Raw genomic sequence first — 12,195 nt, forward strand, 5'->3', positions numbered from 1 at the left:
TAGGAAAGCTCCTGCTGCCAACTTCTTTCTTTCACTTAGTCTCAAAGGTGCTGCAAGATCTCTCTACATACTGATCCTACAGATGAACATGGCTATATCTTTGCATTGTACAATTTCAGATCACAGTCAAGCTGTGGTTTTTCTTGCTTTTTGACGTTTCTTAGTTAATTTTTCTATCAGAGCTAGTTGCCATATCTTTTTAGACCCGGTCATTCCAGATCCTCCCTTTCAATCTATCCCAAAATTGAGTGATGGCCAATCTTGCAGCTACTAATAAATAACCAATTAAGAGTTTGTGAGAAGCCTTTGCATTGCCTCCTTGAAACAAGCCCAGGAGGCCAGCTGCCAGAGTCTTTTTGTAAGATGCTGGTGAATCACATTATTTATTTCAGAAAAGATTGCATCCCACAATTTAGACTTTCAGATACTTTACTACAGAGACAGCCAAGGGCTTCTATATCAGGGGTATCATGAACCTTCTCAGGGTTTTGGTCAAAGTAAAAAAGCTGATAGGATGAGAATCAGCCCATTTGAAATGTGGTGCTGGAGGAGGAGAGTTTTGCAGATACGCTAAGATTGCCAAAAATCCCAAATAAGTGGGTTTCCAAACAAAGCGGGCCTGAATTGTCACTAGAAACCAAACTGACTAAACTCAGGCTGTCATATTTTGGACACAATGGCTACATCTGCACTGCAGAAATAATGAAATATGACACTAGCTTAACCGCCATGGCTCAATGCTAAGGGATTTGTGGATTTGTAGTATTGTGAGATATTTAGCCTGGTGCCACAATAAACTACAGATCCTAGATTTCCATAGCATTGAGCCACAGCAGTTAAAGTGGTGTCAAACTGCATTAGATGTTCCATCTTTATACACCAAATGTTCAGAGGATCTTACTGCTTTAGCATTGCATGTATGGATGCGAGTTTCAAGAAAATATACTTTGGGAATATGGTCAGCTCATATAAATCTACATGCCTGTCTTTGCCCTTATCCAATCTATTTCTTCTTCCCACCTTTTCTCTTTCATTTTATACATACACACACAATTTAAATTTCTTCCACCACAGTTGAACCTAATACTAAAACTATGGGAATAAAAGCAATGTTCCTGGTGTGTTGTTGTTGTTCTGTGTCTTCAAGTCACTTGAGCAACACTAAGGTAAACCTATCACAGGGTTTTCTTGGTAAGGCTTTTCAGAGAGGGTTTGCCATTGCCTTCCTCTGAGGCTGAGAGAGTGTGACTTGCCCAAGACAATCTAGTTAGTTTTCATAACCAAGGAGGAATTTGAACCCAGAATCCTAGTCCAGCACTCAAACCACTACACCATGCTGGCTCCCACATGTGTATTTTACCCGTTACCAATTTTATCAACTGTCAATTTTGTCCCAAGAGTGAGAAACTAATCTCAGTAAAGTGACTTTTTATTACTCTCCGCAGATGTTCTTCAGCCAATGCATAGAATTTGCCATTTGTTTTAAGACCTGGGTAGCCCAAAGGCCACAAAAACAGCCCATTGCCCACAGGCTGCACACTCTCCATCCCTGTTTTAAGGGGCTGTGTTGGCTCTGGCAGTGTCCTTTGTGCAAACGTTTTACAACCTGCCTTGAAACAGACTGCCAGGCCATCTGTCACCCAAAGGGGACGTTCGCTGATAGAGAGGTAATGACACGTTCCCAAAAACAAACTTCACCGGAAGAAGTCAACTGGGGAGAGTCCCTCTCGCTCTGTCTCCTGGCCAACCATCACATTAACATTTCATTATTTCATACCATGATTTTACCTGACCTGACAAGAGACTTTGGGTGAGTAAAGAGGCGACTGGTTCTCAGTCTGGATTAAGGATGCAATGAACACCCATAAATATTCCAATCCTAAGGATATTTCAATACGCCCAAGAAAAGGTATCAGCACCTGAAGAAAGACAGAGTAGTTGTCTGCCTCCTTCCGCTCACACACTCCTATGACTACAGTCCTATTAGCCACGTAACATATGTGTAACATGAGGTTGCTAATGTTTGCAATGATGCATTATGTATGTAATTATGCAATTTGGAATTATGTGCCTTGAAGTCAACTCTGACTTATGGTGACCCTCTCCTTCGTGGCAAGATTTACTCATAGGAGGTGTGCCCTTGCCTTCCTCTGAGGCTGAGAGAGTGTGGCTATCAGCACCACAGTTTTAAATCACTCACACAGACACATAGGGATCTCAGGCTGCATCTGCACTGCAGAAATAATGCCATTTGACGCCACTTTAACTGCCATGGTTGAATGCTATGGAATTCAGGGAACTGTAGTTTGTTGCGACACCAGGGCTGTGTGACAGAGAAAGAGAAATGCCTCTCAAAACTGCACTTCCTAGAATTTGATAGCATTCAGCCACGGAGGTTGAAGTGGCGCCAAACTGCATTATTTCTGCAGTGTGGACGCAGCCTCAGTTTTTCCCACTCAGCCATTTTGGCTCCGTTCCTAGGATTTTAAAACTACCCAAACACACGCACCACTTTTCCCTTTTCCCTTTTTCTTTTGGAAACTTGCCAAAGAAAAAAAGCCGTGCAAAATTATTGCTTTAATTCACGGAGTACCAGTCTGAAGCAAAACTTTCCAAATGCACATTTCTTATGAATAAAATTGCAGCCTTTTCCTTCGCCTGGCTCTCCCATTCTCTCACGCTAATAAAACTTCCATTTTTTACATTATGTGGCAGCTGGGGAGAAAGTTTGGGCTGCATCTAAGCAAAGATAGCCCCCCCCCCCCCCCCGGCAATTTATAAAGCAATCAAGGGTTCTGGTTTCATAGAAAATCAGGGCTCTTGATCGCTTTGACAATCTGCCACCAGCTTAGCCCCTACAATTTTGCAACAGGAGAAGAAAAGCAGAAACGGCAATGATAGGCACGGCTGGAGAACTGGGGTTGCCACAACTCCGGCTTTCCAAAAATGGATGTCCATAAAGTAGCCAGAAGGAGAAGCCAGGGAGCATTACAGAAGCCTGGATAAACTGGCAGTCCCAAAAATGAAGATGGCAAGGTAAGAAAAGGAAAATTTAGGGCACCAATGGAGAAAGTTCCTTTGGGGGGACTACAACTCCCAGGCTGGGGTATCTTAGGAGTTAAAGTCCCTTTCAAAATCAAATAAAACAATGTGTTCAGATGTGTTCAGAATAGTACGGTTGCTTGTTACAGCCCCACCGAGACCATAAGCCAGGGCCTATTCACACTACAATATTACAACTCTATGGTTCCACTTTAATTGGCTAGATTCCATCCTATAGAATGAAGGGATTGGTAGTTTGGTGAGGCACTAGAGCAGCTTGGAGTCTGGGAATCCTGTAAATGCCCCTCCCTAAAACTGCGAATCCCATGATTCCATAGGATGGGACCTATGGCAGTTAAATGGGATTCGCATCGGACTATAATTCTGTAGTGTGAATGAGCCCTTGCTCTCTAACCCATGAGACTGGAAAGTTTGACCCTTGCTAACAAGGATGTTATGGAATGAGGCTAATATGTCTCTATAGAGTGTACAGAGACTGGTTGTATGGATGCCCGCATACATACTACTGTATGTCCATGGTGTGCCTGTCCACAAAATCCCCTCTCCATGAAAACATTCCATCATGAGAACAAGTTTTTCCTAGACAAACAATGAAAACAAGATGAAATTGGAATGAAAAGTTGCTCCCTTCCTTATAACATACTTTCAATTTTATGTGTCAAGCAACCCAATATGGCACATCACTGATCGCAAGAAGAGGATGGCTTACTTACACTGTTTCGTCATCCTTGAATTCCAGCTCCCCGCAGGAGTCTTCATAGTCCACACCTCCTCCGTGTGCTGTCCCTTCCACCGTCTGGTAGGGGACCATCACAGTCCCCCGAGCCCCCGAACTACGGATCACCTTGACCTCCAGGGTCCCTTGGCACTCGCTGACTCTCAACAGTTTGTCCTGGAAGGTAAAGATTCCGGCATGGTCATCGTCCAATATGGTTACGGTGGCCACCAAGGGGGCCACAAGCCGCCCCTTGGGGTGGTCAGCCGAGTCCGACTCAAACATGCCCTCAGCGTCACCCACACGCAAGTTGAGCAGCCTGACAAAGAAATGCTCATCTTCTTCAAAGATATCATCATCTATGATACCGATCTTCAGTTCTTTCTGGGTCTCGCCAGGCTTGAAGATCAATGTCCCCTCGCTGTACTCGTAATCTGAGCCGGCTTTGGCTGAGCCATCCTCCGTCTTGTAGTCTACATAGAAAGTGTTGTAAGTATCGCCGCCCTGTTCGCAAGCCACAGTTAAGGTGACTGAGCCACAGTTCTCCAAGCAGTGGTACATGCACGGCTCAAAGAAGATTTTGCTGTAGTTCTCTTCCACTTCTGCCTCTGATGGAACTTCAAGCAGGTTGGCGGACTTCTTGGAGAACTCAGACACATGCTTCTTGAGGATGTTTCCTGCCCCAGTCATCATGCGGGTTGCCTGGATGCGATAGAAAGCTCGGCTTTTCTGCTGGTGCAACAAGGCGTAGTAGTTGGCCATCTCCACCAGCTGTTCCAGTTCTTTGTCTGGGTGCTTCTGTTTGAGGTCTTTCAGGATCTGGATGACTTCTTTGCGGCTCTCATCCAGCTCTTTATCCTCTTGGGTGGTGACTGGGAGTGGAGCGACGGAGGCTGCACTCCCATCGACAAAGACACTCTCTCTATGGTCATTGGCCACAAAGCCTCCATCCATTTCTATCCCTTTGGGGAACTCACCTTCTGTTCCGATTATGATTCCACTGCGTGGGTCAGCCCTGTACCTCTTGTAGACATACTTGTAGAAGAGCAGGCGCTTGTCCGCCATCCAAGCAAAGACGACACAGACGGGGAAGAAGACAAGGGTGAGCAAAGCCTCCCAGACTTGCACGATCCCAGGGGAAAAGACTGCCAAGATCAGGTACAACCAAATGTAGGCAAAGATGCTCCAGGAAGCAGTCACAAAGAAGACTCTCAGGTGCTTGATCTTGCGGACTTCCCCATTTGGGATGACGTAGACACACACAGCAATGACCACAAACATGTTGAAGGCTGCACTGCCCACAATGGTTCCGGGACCCAACTGACCAGCTTGGAAGTTGTGGCCGCAAACTTCAATGACAGAGAGAAGTATCTCAGGTGCTGATGAACCCAAGGCCATGAGGGTGAGGTTGGAGACTGTCTCATTCCAGATCCTCACCGTGCCAATGCTAGTCTCGCCATTGGATTTGGTGATGGTGATCTCCTTTTCTTTGGAGGTGATCACCTCAATGGATGCCATGAAGCGATCGGCAATGATGGAGACTCCCAGGAACATGTACATCATGGCAACAAAGTAGACAATCGCCCTGGCAGCCTTGTCTCCAAAGGAAGGGTTGTCCGGCTGCCAAACAGGGAGGATCACTCCTGGTTGACACTTGTTGGATCCTTCACAATTGGTGGCATTGTCCTCCACTTCAGATGTGAAGGCTTCAGCCCAGGAGGCATCTTCTGCAAAGAGGACTGAAGCAACCAAAACCTTGGCAAAAGAGCAAGAGGACAGCCACCACCCCCACCGTGATAGCGGCATCCTCCGTGGGTGGTTGAGGCCAACAGGATCTGATCAAGAGAAGAAAAACAAATATGGTGAGTGAAGAGCGAATGGTTCCCTATGCTCCATGATAGCATCATCAAATAGGTGGTGGGCTATTTGGATACCAAGGATCCACTGTACATAGATAAATAAAGGTAAAGGTAAAGGTAGTCCCTTGACATGAATGTCTAGTCATAACTGACTGTAGGAAGCTGTGCTCATCTCCGTCACTAAGCCAAAGAGCCAGCGTTGTCCAAGGACTACTCTGGTGGTCATGTGGCCAGCATGGTTGCACCAAACGCTGTTACCTTCCCACCAAAGTGGTACCTATTTATCTACTTGCATTTGCATGCTTTCAAACTGCTAGGTTGGCACTAGCTGGGACTAGTGAGAGGAGCTCACACCATCATGCGGCACTTTCACATCAAACTGCCAACCTACCGATCATCAGAACTGCATCTTAACCACTAAGCCAAAGCATCCCAATAAATAAATAGATAAATAAATAAATACATGTTCCTCATTTTGGATTTGAAAACCTGGCCACACTACAATAGTCACCCACCAAAAACCGTATCCCCCCAACAAACAGCACATTTGGAGAGGTGAACCAATAGCATGGGCAAGGATTGGAAGGTGGCAAGCAAAGTCTGAGATACTACCACCCTTCGCTAAACAGGGATCATCGGAGGATACAATGACCACTGATCTTTCACCACCTGTGCTACTGCACAAGACCAACAAGCAGGTCTAGATGTGGTTTTTCAGGGGGTTTCTTGACAATTTGGTCCCCATGGAACCTCAGAGTTCAAAAGCCTTTCTCTCTGAGCCCCGTTCACGCTTCAATACTAAACTAATACTAAATATTAAATATTAAACCTCTCCACTCTCCTGTGGATTTCTGTGCCATCTTGAAGCATCACTCCCCCACTGCCTCTTGCTCATATTGGGCCCTCCAACAGAACAGATGGATTCTTCTGATAAGAGCCAAGGCACCAGTCTTGTTCCATTCAACCAACTCCTGGGTGGAAAACAAGCAAAATCTATTGCTATTTTTATTCTTGAACAAAACTGAGCTGCAAAAACTAGCATATAGAAGAGGTGCAAGGGAAGTTTTATCATGTTTCTCATCAGTTTTATAATGTTTGAATGTGGTGGTCTTAAACTGGTTTTAAAACTTTTTTTTGTAAATGTTTTAAATTTGTTGGGCTGGGAGCTGCTTTGGATCTCATCCGGGGAGCATGGCGGCATATAAATAAAGTCAATAAAATTATTTATTATTTACTTGTTTTTATAGGCCCCCTTTCTCTCAAGACCTAAAGAGAGTGAAATGCAAAGGTTATTGTTTGGGGTGATAGCTCCCCAAAGCCTTTGGTCCAGGATGGTGGGAGCTGTAGTCCAGAAAGGTAAGGTAAAAGGGGACACTACTTGGAAACTGTGGAGAAGGGAAAGCGAGAGACCAGAAATAGGTACATATCTCCAGTTTGTGTGTCTCATTTTTGAAATATCACAGCTCAAGGGGCTTTCAGTAGTCCCTGATATTCTATCCAACCCATCCCAAAGCCAACAAACATGGAGACAAGCACACACAGAGTATAAAACTCCACACACAAGTGATGGATCTCAGCCAGAGCCTTCTCAAAGTGTGAGAACAGGGAGATCTTGTATGTAGAGAGGTCTTGTACCACCTTTGAGACTAACTGTAATGAAGTTGGCAGTATGAGCTTTCGTAGACTTCAATCTGCTTCTGCAGATGCATTTAATGGAATGGAAACCAGGGACACACACACACACACACACACACACACACACACGCCATTGGTACGTGACAATGTCAATTCAAATTCAAAATCCTTTGCACATGGAAATTAAGTAGCAAGTCCAGTTTTACCAAAAGACATTGGGAACTGGCCAAGGGATATCCTGTCTTTGTGTGCTGTGTGCCTTCAAGTCATTTCCGACATATGGTGACACTATCACAGTGTTTTCTTGGCAAGTTTCTTCAGAGGAGGTTTGCCATTGCCCTCCATTGAGGCTGAGAGAGTGTGACTTGCCAAAGGTCACCCAGTGGGTTTTCATGGCCAAGTGGGGATTCAAACCCTGGTCTCCAGAGCCATATTCTAATACTCTGACCACTTTACCATGCTGGTTTCTAACAGAGAGAGCAAGCATACGGCTTTGCCTGGCAGACAAGATGGGCTTATTGAAGCAGGGACTTTGGATCTAGGCAAGACGACAGTCTGGAGAAGAGGCTGGTATGGCTGAGTGGGGAAATGAATCTTACTGTGCTTGCCCTCCACTTGAATAGCCACAATGTCAGCTAAGCTGATTAGACAGTGGCACCAGTCTGGCAATTAGGAAGCTGCCAGGATTCTGCCAACATCTGAGTTTCCATTCATGGGAATGCTCCCAGGAGTCTCCCTAATGATGCGAGGATGATCTCAGACTTGAGAGAGGATTTAGCACTTTCGCATGGGTTTCATCATGGAAGGAAAATAACCTGGGTCACAGGCACCTTCTGCCACTTCTACAGCCACAAACATAGCCTTCGAAACCAGACATAGGACAGTCTTTCTCAGTGTTGTCATTCACTTGGGAAGATGAAAACCCATGCGCTTGATGGGGGATGCAGAGGCCGAAAGCTAAGGTACCAGTCCAAAGCTGGGGAAGCAAAAGTGACATGTATGGGATTTTTGCACTAAAAACATTTTTCTTCTTTGCACCTAAACCTGTGTGCAGAAACAGGTTTCCTGCATTTGCACATACACAAGCTATTTTCTGTGCAGAGAACACTGCTTCCTATGCAGGAAACCTTTCTTTCTACACAGAGAGCAGTCTTCCTGAAACACACCAAAAATCCTATTTTCTACTTTTTTTTCTGCACAGAAAACAGGGTTTATTTTGCACACAGTTCACATGATTTTCTATGCAAAATAATTCTCAGTTCTTCAGGACATTTGGACACACATGGGCAATATTGCGATGGATATTTTGTATATACACATGTACTGTATATACACATACTCCTGCCTCATGAGACACTGCTGGGCCTTTTCTGTTGTAGCTCCGCAGTTTGGGAATGCCATTCCCTCTACCCTCCAATAATTGCTTCTCTGCCATCCTTCCAGATGTGAGTTAATGCCATCCAGCACTTGCAAAATTCTCCTTTTTTGTGCACTGCGACTCCCAGAATCCCCCAGCCAACATGGGCAGTGGCATCGTCCTTTTTGTTCTGGTTTTTGGACACTGTAACACATTTTTGCTGCTTTACTTATGACTGCTGCTTTTTACCATGCGTCGAGTTTCCCTTATTTTATGATGTTTTATTCATGGTTTATGATTCTCGTCTGACAGCTGCGGTTCCTGCTCCAAATCTTGCTTTCGGCTTGACAGGAGGAGAGCTGCACTGAAACGCCACAGGCCAGAGTTGGCAGCGGCTGGTTGTGTGGTTTCCTAGCCGTTTTGCTTTGTCAGCCTCCAAAGTGCTGACGGAGGGCCTCATTAAATCAGGAGGCCTCATTAATCCAGGCAGAATGGGGGAATCCCTCCAAGACCAAGAAGAAAAACAGGATGGGAGAGAGACCCAGGTTCTAGCTGCCTAGAAGTGCTCTTGCTGAAACCACCGGACATCTGGGAAGCCAGTCTCAGGTTTGGAAAAGCCTTATTCTCTTTAACTAATGTCACCCTGCAGCCAGCCATATAGTTTGCACACATTAAAAAGAAATCCCCAGATCAAGGCTCATTGGACGGCCATCTCCAGCTAGAAGTATCTCATATCAGCAGTAGAATTCAAAGACCATGCCATGCTAGTCTGGAAACTCAGGATGCAAAGGGATCTTGCAGCACCTTTGAGACTAACTGAAAGGCAGAAGCTGGTAGCATGAGGTTGTGAAAAGTGGAGCCTACTTCTTCAGATGCATTTGGTGGAGTGGAAAGCCCAGGGTGGAGAAAGCACCCCACTTGTGACCCTGGAGCAGAGCTTAAGGAGGTTTTTGGACTCAGTTTCCCAGAATCCACCACCAGCACGGGGATTCTGGGAAGTGTAGGTCAGGATCCTTTAATGTACTGTGGGGACCTCCGGTTGTCCCACTGCAATGGTACCAAATATGGGGACCTCTACTCCTCCCACTGTGATGGTGCCAAAGTTACTACTACCCTTGAATAGACGTTGCCACCACAGCTACTGTGAGGTTTAACTCCACTCTGATAGCAGTAGGATCAATGTCTGGTTAGTCAAAATAGTTATGGCAGAGGTATATATACTTCACACTTTCCAGAAATGTGTTGCCTTTTCACTAAAATCAGAAGAGCCAGGTGCAAAGGACAGTCCCTTGGAAATGGAGACCCAGTGCTAGAATTGTGCTTTTTGTACCAGAATGGAAAACAGAGTTTCTAGTTCTTTTGCACTCAGATCCATTCCTGGTTACTCTGAGTCGTTTGCATTTCAGCAGCCAAATTTATTTGGCTGGTGGGCAGGCTGGGAGAACATTTTGTTATTGCTGCTTTTAAGCAACAGAGAGCAAAACAAGGGGGGAAACTGTGATCTATTGCAGATCATCCAGAGCTGTACCAACCAATTCTGACCTTCCACTCCAGCCGCCACACTCCGGTAATGGATGCTTAAGGTCAGGATCTATGCTGGTTTACCAGTTGGGAAGTGCCAAAGGAAGGGGGAAAGGCAGCTCAATACATCAGGTGCCAGCTCTTCTCGTATACTTTAGGATTCCCTGCTGTGGCAGTTTAGCCTCTTAGGGATGCACAAGAGAAATTAGAGCTAGGGAAAAATCTTATCCTTCTTTGGACTATGGTTCCTAGAATCCTCTAGAATAGCACAGCCAACAGGAGAACAAAATAAGACATAGATTTTTATTGTTTGCAAATCATGATTTATTTCTATAGATGTGCCTTTAAAAAGAATGACTATAATTTAAACAGAAATGCAATAGAGTTTTCCAGTGAAGACCATGACGACATCAAGACCAATGTGCTCCCTTCCCATGCTGCTTTTTGACAGTCTTTCAAAGGGAGAACTGCCATTTGCATGCAATAAAATGTAACGCGGTTCCATTAAAACTCAGAGGAAGCATGCCTATGCCAAGAGAGGATGTCCCTTTGAGTCAAACTGTGGCTGATCTGAAACCTCTTCTTCTATGACCAAGGCAGCTTCCAAGTCACTGAATGAGGCCATCTATCCCAAACCAACCTGAGCATCCAACCAAGCCATGTCTTTAAGATCTGGCCATCTTTGACTAAGTTTCAGAATTAATGATGGATTGATCTGATTTATTAATAAGGTTTTTTGGTTGAGGGAGAGAGAGGAGGGAGACATGAGAAAGGAAGGAAGGAAGGAAGGAAGGAAGGAAGGAAGGGTAGACGTAGTGGGGAGAATAAGAGAGAGAAAAGAGGGAGACAAAAACAAAGGAAGGAAGGAAGGAGAGGGACAAAAGAAAGGAAGGAGAGAAGAGAAGAGAGAAGGAAGGAAGGAAAGAAAGAAAGAAAGAAAGCAGAAGGAAAGAAAAGGAAGGAAAAGAAAGGAAGAGAAGGGAAGGGAAAGAGGAAGAAAGACACATTTCATTTCTATCTTGCCCTGTCCATACTGTTACCTCCACCTTATAGTATACCTCTTTGCCATTTCCTAACGATGAAAAACCTTTAATTATCTCAGAGCTCTTATTTCCATTTCATTTCATTTCAAAGCCCAGCTCCAGCGGTGCCATTTCAGAGGGGACTGGAGAGGGAGGATAGGGAAGAGATGTTTTTTGAAAGGAAGGGGTAGGTTTGGCATCTATATTTGGGGACCTATTTTTGGGTTTATTTAAGATTGCAAAAAAGAAAAACTTAAAAGGCCTGTGCATTCAGGGCCTCGGCTGCGGTTACGTTTTGAAGCCTTCATAATAGCTGCAGCAAGGCTCTCCATCTAGGTCAAAAAGTTCCCCCACCGTGTGAAAAGAAGAGATATTTGACTATTTGACACACAGAGATGGGCCTCTTTATTCCCAGAGGTAGGTAATATTCCTTTTTACAAAACCTATAGCTCCCAGAAACATCCCTAGGCAGACAACAGAAGCTGCAATCCAACAAGTTTTTGAGGGTCCCATGTTCCCCCATCCCCAGTATATTGCCAAAGAGATAAATAGGGAGTTAATCTATTAAGGTCCAAAACACACTACAGGAATAATCCAGTTTGAGACTGTCTTAACTCTCCTGGCTCAATGCTAGGGAATCCTGGGAATTGTAGTTTATTGTGGCACCAGAGCTCTCCGACAAAGAAGGCTCAATGTCTCCCAAAACTACAGTACCCAGAATTGCTTAGCATTGAGCCAGGATAGTCAAAGTGGTCTCAAACTGGATTATTTCTGCAGTGTGTTTTAGACCTGAGAGCTGCTTATTGGTATACAGTATTGGGCAATATACATATGTATATATGTTTGTATATAATATGTCCAAGAGTTTTCTTGGCAAGATTTATTCAAAGTCGGCTTAGCATGACCTTCTTCTGCAACAGAGAAGTCATCCAGTCGGTGAGATCTGAATGGGGGTTCAAATGTGCTGAGGGTGCATCTACACTGTGGAAATAATGCCGTTTGACACCACTTTAAGTGCTGCAA

General features: G+C 44.8%; 1 protein-coding gene across 4 annotated transcripts in view; it reads right to left on the reverse strand.

The window, feature by feature from the left end:
* LOC121917522 (sodium/calcium exchanger 2-like) overlaps nucleotides 1-12,195 on the reverse strand; it is a 71,512-nt gene that overhangs the window by 43,515 nt on the left and 15,802 nt on the right. For all 4 annotated transcript variants that reach the window (XM_042443564.1, XM_042443562.1, XM_042443563.1 and 1 more), the window contains exon 2: nucleotides 3,777-5,613. In XM_042443564.1, the coding sequence (XP_042299498.1) occupies nucleotides 3,777-5,584 (1,808 nt within the window). In that variant the 5' untranslated portion in view covers nucleotides 5,585-5,613. The remainder of the gene's footprint in view (nucleotides 1-3,776; nucleotides 5,614-12,195) is intronic.

The sequence above is a fragment of the Sceloporus undulatus genome, unplaced genomic scaffold (assembly GCF_019175285.1).
Source record: "Sceloporus undulatus isolate JIND9_A2432 ecotype Alabama unplaced genomic scaffold, SceUnd_v1.1 scaffold_23, whole genome shotgun sequence".
NCBI lineage: Eukaryota > Metazoa > Chordata > Lepidosauria > Squamata > Phrynosomatidae > Sceloporus > Sceloporus undulatus.